The 14192-nt window shown below is 40.7% G+C and overlaps 1 protein-coding gene across 11 annotated transcripts in view; it reads right to left on the reverse strand.

Moving 5' to 3' along the window:
- The window catches only part of USP54 (ubiquitin specific peptidase 54), a 140291-nt gene that overhangs the window by 34229 nt on the left and 91870 nt on the right, over nucleotides 1-14192 (reverse strand). For 9 of the 11 annotated variants that reach the window (XM_066348821.1, XM_066348820.1, XM_066348823.1 and 6 more), the window contains 8 exons: nucleotides 11721-11855; nucleotides 8517-8630; nucleotides 8294-8376; nucleotides 7775-7880; nucleotides 7519-7665; nucleotides 5083-5232; nucleotides 2057-2225; nucleotides 608-778 (listed from right to left, as the gene is read on the reverse strand). In XM_066348821.1, the coding sequence (XP_066204918.1) occupies nucleotides 608-778; nucleotides 2057-2225; nucleotides 5083-5232; nucleotides 7519-7665; nucleotides 7775-7880; nucleotides 8294-8376; nucleotides 8517-8630; nucleotides 11721-11855 (1075 nt within the window). The remainder of the gene's footprint in view (nucleotides 1-607; nucleotides 779-2056; nucleotides 2226-5082; nucleotides 5233-7518; nucleotides 7666-7774; nucleotides 7881-8293; nucleotides 8377-8516; nucleotides 8631-11720; nucleotides 11856-14192) is intronic. The other 2 variants (XM_066348825.1, XM_066348824.1) reach the window with 1 other exon arrangement.

A 14192-nucleotide genomic window follows, 5' to 3' on the forward strand; every position in this document is an offset into this window, starting at 1 on the left:
ATGATAAACTTTTCATCTCAGTAGTTATTCACTGTTCTTCTTTTTATGTATGCTCTGTATTGATTTTTTCAACTGACATAGGCACACTTTCCAAAGATGAAACAAAAAAATTTAAGAATGTTCTGTATGGAACTGACAAAAATAAACAGGCAAGCTTTCATTCTTTTGCGTCTCTGTCCTTCAGGAAGCCTAACAAGGTGATGAGCAGGTGTCTCCTGCCCCTAATATTCCCCTTCTCTCAAAGCCCTTAACATGGGACAAAACCTGGCATTAGAACATTATGAGGTACAAGACCATGATGGAACACTTTCAGAAGCACAGGGATTAGAAGCATAGCAGGAGAAAAGCAGATTTCAGAATAAAGAATCACATCAATAATAACATTACAACAGTCCTTACTGATTGATATCCTGCATTCCTTACAGTAATATATGCAATGGCACATTATCATTCATTCAGAATTGTGTTGTTTATTTTGATCCCACTCAATTTCTCAAGTTCTATGCCTCTTCTCTTTGCATGACAAACATTTCTGACTCGCCCAAGTTTCTTTTTCTTGGAAACCCTCTAGGCAGGAACAAGCAGGAACCACTGCATAAGTCCCTACCTGTGTCCCGACTGCTCTGAGACATGGAATCATTCTCCACATTATAGATGACTGTCCCCTGAGAATCAGAAGAGAAGTGACTGACCACAGACTCATGGTGGGAGTATTTGTAGGGATAGCTCTCCGTTGAGGAATCAGTTCGAGTATCACTTGAGATGGAGGGCTCCCTCCCTGAGGGAAGGAGGAGACACATACGAAAAGTGAGGAAAGACAGAAGGATAGTGCTAGAGAGGGGCAAAGAGCTGGATGGCAAAAAAGGTCCACAAGGTAAGAAATTCCTAGATGGAACGGTGGAAAGGATATACCAGAGCCATTCTTCCCAACACCCAATTTCCAGGTAACCCAGACACACAAACAATTCTTCCCACTCCTGCCCCTACCTTGCTGAAGCCCTCACTTTGCCTGCCACTGTGAAAAACTGTGGGGCTTTTAGAAAACCTATGGGGGAAAGTGGAAGAAAGCAAAAAGTTGTGAAAAATAAGATCTACTTAGAGTACCAGGCTGACCTGGCATACATAACTCCTATCCCATAATTTTTTTCCTATACTGCCAAAAATGACACTTCAAAAAATTTAATTGACATTATAAACATTTTTAATATCTCTGAGAAATTATGGGGTTATTATTTATACTTTAGTGTGAATTAATTCAATCAGACCACTTTCCTATAAACACCTAGCTAAGATAAGTGGTGGAAACGGGTGTTTGATTGAAGGGAAAAGTAGAGCAGGTCTGGATGGGGTTACAAAGGTGGGAAGAACACCAGTTACCAAGCAGGATGGAGATACAAAAGGGAGCGAAAAAGATTCCAAAGACAAGTGTCTTCTCTTTCAAAATTATATTTAGGGTCACTCCTAAAAACAGAAGTGGAAAAGAACATTTCTTTTTCCTACTTTTCAAAAATCAAGCCAAAACCATTAGGGTTATATTTATAATATACAATGAACCTCTATAGACTAACCTGAGACTTTAGCCATCAAGCTGCAAATTATTTCTATAGGAAAACATAATTCAGGTTCCAAACAAATGAATTAGAGTTAAACAACTGATTCATAAGCTGAAATGTATCACTATTGCACTTGGCATTTTAGAACATGAACCTCAACAATATGACTACCTTTGTAGTAACATTATTTCTCTTGGTCTTAACAACGCACTTAAGTCACTGTTAAATTGCTAGTAAGAATCAGTCATCTTTACCAATATTAGAAGGTTAAATGCTGAGGTTTCCCTCACAAATTTAATATTTCAGTCTAAATCAACATAACAGGCTGAACGAAAGAAAGCCTGGAGCAAGTTGGGCTTCAGCACAAGTTGGCATTTCTTTTTTTTCTCTAGTTCTACAATATAGGTTATGTGTTAGGCTCATGATATGATCAAGAGTCCCAAACATCCAATGATCACACTGGGGAGAGAAAACGAGAGGTAGGAAAGAGCTAGGCTGCTCACCTGAATCTTCACTATCATAGCACATCCTGCTGTATGACTGGAATTCAACTTGAGAAGACAGATCCTGGGTGGACACTGGAGTACCCTGGGGGTCTGCATAAAGCAGCAGCAAAGGCTGGTAGTGCCCCTTGATGCATTTGGTCACCACATCCTTCCATTTGGGCCCAATCTGAACCAGAAACAGTCAGAATAACAGGACAGTTATACTTCCTATCCACAATTCAAAACATACCTTCCTGTTCTGTTTTTCTTAAGAAAATAAAAAAAAGATGAAAAGACAAGAATCAGGTAAACAGACAGCAAAAAAGATCTTATACCTACACTTAATGAATATTTTGTTAAATCTTTTTTGTTGTTGTTGTTAAATCCTTTTAGAAAGCATTAAAACCTTGTAAGAGACAGGAACAATGAATAAAATTACTTTTATTTCCATGAAACATCAATTCAGTTGTGAAATATGAATAAAAGTTCTCAAACATAAATATGCTATGTGAGGATACTTTTCACAGACATCAAATTAAAGCCCTTAATTAAAATCTGCATTTCTGTAATTTACTCCTAAATATTAAAATCACTTTTAGGAAGCTAAAGAACAGACAGAAACTCTCTCACAGACTGCTTCAGAATAAATGACATTCTGTGTCAGAGTTCACACATGGCAGGACATAAAATGTCAAACTGCTTAGAATAGACAGCTGGACCTCGTGGCCTCAGCTTTGTGCTGGATTCAGTGCTGCCATGGCAGTGGAAAAGAGTGACTGAACAGCCATGGAAGTGACAAGCCAATCAAACCCCCAAACTTACCCTCTCTTAAGCTTGAACCAGTCACATTGTTAGATGGTGTGCTCTTCGAGTCAGACAGCTATCACAGTTCTTATTTTATAATAGATGTTCTGTAAATTTATAACTAGGCTATCATTATTATTATTATTTTAATTTTTTCATTGATTTGAGAGAAAGAAGAACGGAGAGAGGGGGGAAGAGAGAGAGAGAGAAGCATCAACTCATTGTTCCACTTAATTGTTCCTTTTTTTTTAAGTTGTACACTCATTGATTGTTTCTTGTATGTTCCCTGACCAGGAATTGAACTGACAACCTTGGTGTGCTGGGATAACACTTTATCCATTGAGCCACCAGCCAGGGCTAGGTTATCATTATTTTAACTAAAATACATTTGTATGCCTTTTATATAATCTTATTTAATATCTTACAAGGCATGTATTATTCAAATAAAAAACCTAAAGCTGAAGAATTGATGTGCTGCCCAAAATTATAACGGCAAAAAAGATGAAGACGAGAATTAGAGAATTTGACAAAGACTACTATTTGTGGAAGATGCTACTTAAATTCTTTGGACTGATATAGAATATTTAAGCAGCTTCCTAGCTGCTAACATAATCACAAGAATCTAACTCATGCAAATCACCTAAACTACATCATCCGAACTCTGTGGTTTAGCAACAAATTTCCAACTTTAAATATTATCATATCTGGCCCTGGCCGGTTGGCTCAGCGGTAGAGCGTCGGCCTGGCGTGCAGGGGACCCGGGTTCGATTCCTGGCCAGGGCACATAGGAGAAGCGCCCATCTGCTTCTCCACCCCCCCCCTCCTTCCTCTCTGTCTCTCTCTTCCCCTCCCGCAGCCAAGGCTCCATTGGAGCAAAGATGGCCCGGGCGCTGGGGATGGCTCCTTGGCCTCTGCCTCAGGCGCTAGAGTGGCTCTGGTCGCAGCAGAGCGACGCCCCGGAGGGGCAGAGCATAGCCCCCTGGTGGGCAGAGCATCGCCCCTGGTGGGCGTGCCGGGTGGATCCCGGTCGGGCGCATGTGGGAGTCTGTCTGACTGTCTCTCCCCGTTTCCAGCTTCAGAAAAATACAAATAAATAAATAAATAAATAAAAATATCATATCCGTTTTCCTTATACTGTCTCAAAAACATGGTAATCTGGCCTGACCAGACGGTGGTGCAGTGGATAGAACATCGGACTGGGATGCAAAGGACCCAGGTTCGAGACCCCAAGGTCACCAGCTTGAGTACGGGCTCATCTGGTTTGAGCAAAGCTCACCAGCTTTGACCCAAGGTCGCTGGCTCGAGCAAGGGGTTACTTGATCTGCTGAAGGCCCGTGGTCAAGGCACATATGAGAAAGCAATCAGTGAACAACTAAGGTGTTGCAATGAAAAACTGATTGATGCTTCTCATCTCTCTCCGTTCCTGTCTGTCTGTCCCTATCTATCCCTCTCTCTGACTGTCTCTCTGTCTCTGAAAAAAAACCCAAAAAACATGTTAATCTGTGACAGGGTGCTTCAGTGAGCCAACAATCAGAAAATAATTTATAGCAGCCCCGAGACAAAGTATTACCCACTAATAACTCCAAGATTGGGAATTCTGAACTTTTTGCTAACCTTGTAACCTAATCTGAGCCATTAAACTGTTGTTGCTCAAATCAACCAATTAACACATTTTTAAAAATACTTTGTCAACCATAAATACAGAACTGTGCTAAATGCCATGAAAGGACATTTAGAGAAAAAAATAATGGAGCCTGACCAGGTGGCGATGCAGTGGATAGTGTGTTGGACTGGGACACAGAGGACCCAGGTTCGAGACCCCAAGGTCGCCAGCTTGAGCGTGGGCTCATTTGTTTTGAGCCCAAGGTCACTGGCTCGAGCAAGGAGTCACTCAGTCCGCTGTAGCCCCCACCCCGTCAAGGCACATATGAAAAAGCAATCAATGAACAACTAAGATGCTGCAACGAAGAATTGATGCTTCTCATCTCTCTCCCTTCTTGTCTGTCTGTCCCTCTCTGTCACCCCCTCCCCAAAATAAATAAATAATAGAAGATGAATTCATCCTGCCCTTGAGGAACTTGCCATCTATTGGGGAAGATGAAGATTAATACTCTCATAAATCCAATAGATAGGCAGATGGACATTAAAATTATGGAAAGGAAATACTGAAGACAAAAAAATTATCTTTAGTTTTTTGTTGCAGTCACCAAACACTTTAAGAAGGGCTTGAATATTCCTACCTCCTTGACATGAGCATCATCAAAATACATCCATTTTCGGATCTTTGTTTGGAAAAAGAATGTAGAATAATGTTTGCCATAATAACAGATCATTCCTACTAAGTACAGTTCAGACTGCTTGGCCCGGTCATCTGTCACTCTGAAAAACAGCTGTGGGGAAAGGAGAGAAAGGAAAGAACAATGACATATCTAACCCTCTAGCATCATCTATCAGCAGACTCCATCATTTCAAGGTGCTGACTTGCTTCTCTGCCCCTCAGAATGAGATTATTTGCCAGTCTATATTAATCATCAGAAATGAACCTAAAAAGGAAAAATGTAGAAAAAAGCAAGACAGTGGCTAATAACTGATAAGGTGGTGATGTTTCTTCATAACTTCCAATAATATTTTCTTACTGAGGCCTATCATAAGAGGAGTCAGGAAAGGTAAAATCCAAACCAAACAAAAACCAAAATACTCTCAAGTTTAAAAAGTTATTTATCAGCTGGCACCACAAATATAAATTTCCTGCTGAGACCCAAAGTAGGGGTTAAGAAAGCCTTTAGGAGAAGCAACCCCACCATGCTGGTTACCAATGCTGTTCTAGGTGCTCAGAGACACAGAAAGAAAGAAGAGAAAGGAGGGGAGGGGAGGGGAGGGGAGGGGAGGGGAGGGGAGGGGAGGGGAGGGGAGGGGAGGGGAGGGGAGGGGAGGGGAGGGGAAGGGAAGGGAGGGGAGGGGAGGGGAAGGGAGGGGAGGGGAGGGGAGGGGAAGGGAGGGGAGGGGAGGGGAAGGGAGGGGAAAAGAAAAAGGAAAAGGAAAAGAAAAAGAAAAAGAGAGAGGAAGGGAGGGAGGGAGGGAAGGAGGGAAGGGAAGGGAAGGGAAGGGAAGGGAAGAAGGTAAAGAGAAAGAGAAAGAAAAAGAAAAAGAAAAAGATTCTTGCCTTGAGGAACTTACTTGGTTGAGAAAACAATCATAAAAATAAAACTAGAACAGTATAGGCTATGTAGGCTACAGGATTTTTGAAAAAGGAGACTTTCTTGTATATAGCCTATTCATGTCAGAAATTTCTTGGGAAGAAGGTCTAAAATAAGATCCCAAATAGTTCACTTATTCTCAGGAGCGGCTTAATGACATTTAAAAAACAACAGCAAGGAATCTCCTTAGTCATAGGATTATCCTAGAGCAAAACTAGTAGAAAGAAAAGCACAGAGTTTCTGGTTCTCTTGAATTGAAAGAAAACCCTACACTAGGACATGGAGCTGATAAGGTTAAGCTCCCAGGACTAAAGTCTGTTTCCCTATTTTCCGAAATAGATTTACAAAAAACCACTAACCCACTAATTCTCTTCCAAGCTACTTTACTACCTTCTCAATAGATTTTGGTTCTTCACTGTGAATTTCGTATTGCAAGATTCAAGTCACCAACTTTCATCTCCTTCACCTCCCAAAGCAGCTCTAGTCAGGACTGCTCACTTCTTTGACCTTACTAGCTCCCACAGTTGAATATACCTTCCTATTCTACACTAGTGTAAACAGTTAGTAGAGCACACAATAACTCTATAAATTGCTTGATTTTTACCAGTACCTAAGCTCTGCCCACCTTGGCAAGGTCATCCCATTTCTTATAAAAAGCCTTTGCTATCTACCCAAAGGAGGTAAGTGAGCATATATTTACAGATACATGCACATATAAGTGCACACACAGTAATGCCCCTTATCTGCAGGGGATACACTCCTGGACCCCCAGTTCAGGATGCCTGAACTGCAGATGGTACCAAACACACCATACATACACATATTCTATACACACATACATACCTATGATAGAGTTTAATTTATAAATTAGGCACAGAAAGAGATTAACAACAATAACTAATAATAAAATAGAACAATTATAACTCTACACTGTAATAAAAGTTATGTGAATGTAGTCTTTCTCTCCCTCAAAATCTTATGTACTGTATTCACCCTTCCTGTGAAGATGTGAGATGATACAATGCCTACATGATGAGATGAAGTGAAACAAATGACGTAGGCATTGTGACCGTAATATTACACCACTCTAAGGGTGCCTTGAACATAAACATTGTAATACTGCAACAGTCAGTCTGGTAACTGAGAAAGCTACTAAGTAACTACTGGGTGAGTGGCATATTTAGTGTGCCACCAAAACAGGGTGAGATTTCACCATGCTATTCAGAACTATACACGACTTAAAATTTGCAAATTGTTTACTTCTGGAATTTTCTATTTAATATTTTCTGACCACAGTTGACCATGGGTAACTAAAGCAACAGAAAGAGAAAGCATGTATAAGGGGAGACTACTGTACACAAGTATGTTTATCCAAAACTCTATATTTGTCATTTAGGATATACCTTTGTGTTCAATGTTCATACCCTTGCAAAAGAATAAGACACAATAACTCTAAGTCAGAGTTAAACTAACACTCACATCACCCAACTTAAGGCAGGTACCCAGGCTATGAATGACATCCTCCGCCAGGTCTGAGTGGTCCGAGTCCCAAACCAGTCCAATTGTGATGATCTGTGGAGCATTCATCAATACACGGCGAATCCGAATCCTCTCTCCACAGTTGCTCTGAAATATATATTAGGCTAGTTTGACATGTTTCCTACTGGCTCTGCCTCAATTCCACAATCCCAGGGTTTCCATTCCCACTCCAAACCTCACTACTGACTTAACTCACCGGACAGTTTCGGAGATCCCCCATGGTACTGGCATTCTGTAACAGCTCACCAAACATACTTGGTGAGGTTTTTTCTCGTCTTTCCAACATACAAATAGCCTGATTACTTCAAGATGGGGAATAGAAAGGAGATGATGGTGAGAGTTACAGCTAAATCAAATAAGTTATTCATGTAAACTCCTAATTCACATGTTTGACTTTCCTCTGCCCACTATACCAAAGCCCCTTGTCCTGACCAGCCTCAGTATCCCAAAAACTCAGTGAGTGCCTCTGCCTCTCCCAAAATCCAAAGCTCGTAGAACGCCCATTCCTCCTCCCTCTTTGCTGGCCAGAACTGAGCATAAGAAAAAAAGAAGAGATAGAAAAGAAGAACAAAGTTTATTTTTAAATTATAGTTCTAAGTTTCCACAATATAGCAATAGACTAAGCAATAAGGATATAATCTATCTGGATGCCTTCGGTTAAAATCCAATCAACTGAAGGCGTGTCTAAGGGTGCAGAGAACGTGGCAGGACTCACCAAAGGGAAGTGGTAGAGATGTAATGCACCATCTGGATGAAAGGCAGCGGATCAGAAGTGGCCCCACAGCTAGTGCATACGCACTGGGTCCAGGGAGAAAAAAGTGAAACTAAGCAGCCTTGGTCATTAACTGTTTTGGCACCCATCTGAAACCCAACATCCCAGGACAAAGTGTTCTTGAAGAAAAGGTCTAACAAGTGATGGGGATAGAAATAAGATTCACCTGCTCAAACAATGTCATTGCAAATTTCTGATGGGAGATGCAGTGTTGGGCCGTACATATATCCTCTTTGGTTTCATCAGCAATATGGAAGTGAATCCTCATCAGCAGGTTTTCCTAATAAGGAAAGAACAAAAGCATTATATCAACGATGCTTAATAGACAAATGTACAAAACAATTGGCAGTTTGCTCCGAGAAACAGCAATGTTCCTGGAAGATAGGAATACTTCTGATTTTTAAAAACTCTTTAATTTGAAATAACTATAAATTCTCAGGAAGTTTCAAAAAAATTATATAGGAAGTCAATGTACTTTTCACCCAGTTTCCTCCAATGGTAACATCTTGCATAACTATAATACTTTAGCCAAACCAGTAAATGTATGAAGGACATGGACGTCAATATAATCCAGAGTTTATTCAGGTTTCACCATCTTCACTCATTTGTGTTTGTGTATAGCTCCATACAATTTTATCATATGTAGAGAGGCATGTAACCACAACCACAATCAAGATATAAAACTGTTCCATCATCACAAGGTTCCTTCATGCTATCCTTTTATAGTTTTACCCATCCAATTCTGATCCTAACCTTTAGTTAACATTGATCTATTCTCCAATCTCTATAATTTTGTTATTTGAAAAATGCTGGCCCTGGCTGTTTGGCTCAATGGTAGAGAATCGGCCTGGCATGTGAAAGTCCCAGGTTCAATTCCCAGTCAGGGCACACAGAAGAAGCAACCATCTGCTTCTCCACCCCTTACCCTCCCCTTCTCTCTCTCTCTCTCTCTCTCTCTCTCTCTCTTCCTTTCCAACAACCATGGTTCAAATGGTTCGAGCAAGTTGGTCCTGGGCACTGAGGATGGCTACATGGCCTTGTCTCAGGAACTAAAATAGCTCAGCTGCTGAGCAATGGAGCAGCGGCCCCAGATGGGCAGAACATCGCCCCATAGAGGGCTTACTGGGTGAATCCTGGTCGGGGCACATGTGAGAGATTGTCTCTCTGCCTCCCCGCCTCTGCCTCTCAATAAAAATAAAAACTGCTGCCTGACCAGGCGGTGGCACAGTGGATAGAGCATCGGACTGGGATGCGGAAGACCCAGGTTTGAGACCCTGAGGTCTCCAACTTGAGCACAGGCTCATCTGGTTGGAGCAAAAGTTCACTGGCTTGAGCCCAAGGTTGCTGGCTCGAGTAAGGGCTTACTCGGTCTGCTGAAGGCCTGCGGTCAAGGCATATATGAGAAAGCAATCAGTGAACAGCTAAGGTGTTGCAACACGCAACGAAAAACTAATGATTGATGCTTCTCATCTCTCCGTTCCTGTCTGTCTGTCCCTGTCTATCCCTCTCTCTGACTCTCTGTCTCTGTAAAAAAAAAAAAAACACAACAAAAAATAAAAACTGCTATAGCCCTGGCTGGTTGGCTTAGCAGTATAGCATTGGCCCGGCGTGTGAAAGTCCTGGGTTTGATTCCTAGTCAGGGCACACAGGAGAAGCGGCCATCTGCTTCTCCACCCTTCCCCTTCTCCTTCCTCTCTATCTCTCTCTTCCCCTCCTGCAGCCAAGGCTCCATTGGAGCAAAGTTGGCCCGGTGCTGAGGATGGCTCCATGGCCTTCGCCTCAGATGCTAGAATGGCTCCGGTTACAATGGAGCAACGCCCCAGATGGGCAGAGCATCGCCCCCTAGTGGGCATGCTGGGTGGATCCCAGTTGGGTGCATGCGGGAGTCTGTCTGACTGCTGCCCTGCTTCTAACTTAGGGAAAAAAACTCTGCTATATAAATGTAGTCATAAAGCATATAACCTTTTGATATTGCATTTTCTATTCAGCATAATTCCCTTTAGATCCTTTCTAAAGACTACATAAATCAAGAGTTCATCCCTTTTTATTACTGCGTAGTATTCCACACTAGGGAAATACCATTTGTATTTCTGGTGTTTGCAACACCATTTACCCATTAAAGACATTTGGGTTGTTTCCAGTTTGGGGCTATTATGAATAAATCTTCTATGAATATTCACGTATAGATTTTTATATGAACATAAATTTTAATTTCTCTGGGATACAAGTCCATGAAGGCAACTGCTAAGTCACATGGTTTGCAGGTTTCATTTTTTAAGAAACTGCCAAACTGTTCCAAAGTAGCATTACCATTTTACAGGCCCACCAGCAATATGTCTGTGTTCTAGTTTCTCAGAAGTACCTCTCATTTTTGTCTACATTTTTACTGTTATGGGATGTATATTGCTCTATGACTTTTTTAATGGATGAACATTTTGGGGTTTTTTTTGTATTTTTCTGAAGTGAGAAGCAGGGAGGCAGAGAGACAGACTCCCGCATGCACCCGACTGGGACCCACCTGGCATGCCCACCAGGGGGCCCATCTGGGGTGTTGCTTAATTGCAACCGGAGCCATTCTAGCATCTGAGGCTGAGGCCATGGAGCCATCCTCAGCACCCGGGCCAACTTTGCTCCAATGGAGCCTTGGCTGCGGGAGGGGAAGAGAGAGACAGAGAGGAAGGAGAGGGGGAGGGGTGGAGAAGCAGATGGGCGCTTCTCCTGTGTGCCCACACACTGGGAATTGAACCCAGGACTTCCACATGCCCGGCTGAAGCTCTACCACTGAGCCAGCCGGCCAGGGCCTTGGGTGCACAGTCTTTTGAAGGTTGATAGAACTCAGAGTTCAGAAGAGTTAGGGTCTTCTACTAAAAATCACTGGGAGAAACACAGTTACTAAATAGCACATTACAAAAGTTCTAGGAACTCAGTTATTTTCTGTTTAATTATTTTTAGTAATGCAGGAGTTCCCAAAATGTGGTCCCCAAACCAGGAGCATCAGTTAGACTAGCATCACCTGGGAATTTGTCAGAAGTAGATATTCTACTCCAGAACAACTAAATCAGAAAGTCAAGGGAACAGGGCCCAGAAATTTGTATTTTAATGAGCCCTGTCTCCTTTGAAGGTGACAGCCACTGTTTTATGGAATGGCAAGCACAAAACTACCCTAAGCCTGAAAGAAAAAGGGAAAACCTGCAAGGCTGTTCATTGCATTAGCAGAGATACCCTAGAGCTCCAAGAAACTAGAGAAATTTATAGTTCTAACTGTAGAGACTAGGGGCACAGTAAATAACCACAGTACAGTAGCTAGTCCCTGATGGAGACCATCAACAGTCTTACCCCATATCAAAGAAGGCCAGAGGCCAGCACTTACAAAGCACTCTGCAGCATCATCCATAATTCCCAGCTGGAAACGCTGTTCGTCCTGGAAGGTCTTTGCCAGAGCACTGCGGAGAGTGTCAGATGGAAGCACTTTTTCACTACTACACTGAAACTGGTTAAATATTCCCTGTAGGGAAGAGGTCAGACAAGGGGAAAAACACATTGCTGTTATTAAGTTTCTAAACATCCAGTCTGTCATGCTAGCATCTCCATGCTCATAGCTATAGAGCCAAATGTGCTTCATACACACTTATATGTTTGCAGTTAGTAATAAAAAAGAAAAAATGAGAAGTAAAAATAAAGGGCATGATCCTGTGCTAATAAGAATAAAGATCCTTGCTCTTCCAACTGAGTACAGTACCATCAAGGACACATTACGGGAGACCACTGTCATGAGTTAATGTAATTCAGTCACCTCATTTCCTCTGATAGTGGTGATGGTCTACAGTAAATAAAGATAAATTATATGTAAATGGATTGGAAAATTATTTTCTTGGGACTCATTCTATGAAATTTGGACTTCTTTTATATTATTCAGCTCATACAAAATTACTCCAAAGTACAAAGAATAACATAACAAACACCTACAATTCTAATTCTCAGAAATAAACATTCCATCATTTTTACTTCCAACCTACAAATAAAGCTGAAGTCCCATTTAAGACTGCCTGCTCTCTACCAGCCACTCACTATCATGAGTTTGTTGCATAATCTTGTTTTTAATACTTTTACATATGATACGTAAGCATATATATTTATATACTATGTATATTTAGTATATATATACCACACACACATAATACATACTTTTGTATGTGTTTATTTTTCATGTATTGAATATTACTATTTAAAAAATTCATCGTTTTTAGATCTACCCATAATGATATAATATATATACCTGGTTTATCCCTTTTCCCTGCAGTATTTAATTAGGTGATAATACCACATCTATTTACCATTTCCTTTTTTTAAATTGAATTTATTGGGATGACACTGGTTAACAAAATTATACAGGTTTCAAGTGCACAATTCTACATCACATCTTCTGTATCATATATCCATTTCTTTATTGACATTTTGGTAGTCTCCAATTTTTTGCTATTATAGAGTCTATGCAAACTTATACTACCACCAGTGCATGAATAGAAATAAATTTTCCCATATCCTTTTCAGCAATTAATATAGACTGGTTAATGTTAGTTTTTCTAGTTACATTTTGTTTTTCTAGGTCTTTGTATTACTGTGCAAATTATCTTTTTCCAGTCCTCTGGTGTCTTTTATGTGCAGCAATTTTTTTTTGATATGATTAAATATATCTATCTTCTTCATCTTAACCTAGAGCTGAACAATGATTAATGTATGTCCACAGAGTGGAAACAAAGAGTGGCAACAAGTGGCACCTAGCTGAGTCCTCCTCAAGTGGTATTGAGTCTTACCCACAAAGACTAGAACGCACTCCTTGACAGCAGCACATGGCTCAGATCCTCACTAAACCACCCAGATAGACTCACTCAGCAATGAGTTACATATCAACAGGCCAAAGAATGTCATTCACTTGAAATTCTTATTAGTAATTTCTTCATATAAAACAATCACAGCATCTTCATTAGTTATTAGAGACATTCAAATCAAAACTACAATGAGATACCACTTCACACCTGTTAGATTAGCTATTATCAACAAGACAGGTAATAGCAAATGTTGGAGAGGCTGTGGACAAAAAGGAACCCTCATTCACTGTTGGTGGGAATGTAAAGTAGTACAACCATTATGGAAGAAAGTATGGTGGTTCCTCAAAAAACTGAAAATAGAACTACCTTATGACTCAGCAATCCCTCTACTGGGTATATACCCCAAAAACTCACAAACATTGATACGTAAAGACACATGTAGCCCCATGTTCATTGCAGCATTGTTCACAGTGGCCAAGACATGGAAACAACCAAAAAGCCCTTCAATAGATGACTGGATAAAGAAGATGTGGCACATATACACTATGGAATACTACTCAGCCATAAGAAATGATGACATCGGATCATTTACAACAAAATGGTGGGATCTTGATAACATTATACGGAGTAAAATAAGTAAATCAGAAAAAAACAAGAACTACATGATTCCATACATTGGTGGGACATAAAAACGAGACTAAGAGACATGGACAAGAGTGTGGTGGTTACCGGGGGTAGGAGGGAGGGGGGGGCGAGGGAAGGGAGGAGGGAGAGGGGAAGGGGGAGGAGCACAAAGAAAACTAGATAGAGGGTGACGGAGGACAATCTGACTTTGGGTGATGGGTATGCAACATAATTGAATTACAAAATAACCTGGACATGTTTTCTTTGAATATATGTACCCTGATTTATTGATGTCACCCCATTAAAATTAATAAAAATTTATTTATATAAAAAAAGAAAATACCCTCTTAAGAAAAATAATAATAAAATAAATGCTTGCAATAAAAATA

This window comes from Saccopteryx leptura, chromosome 9 (genome assembly GCF_036850995.1).
Source record: "Saccopteryx leptura isolate mSacLep1 chromosome 9, mSacLep1_pri_phased_curated, whole genome shotgun sequence".
Classification (NCBI taxonomy): Eukaryota; Metazoa; Chordata; class Mammalia; order Chiroptera; family Emballonuridae; genus Saccopteryx; species Saccopteryx leptura.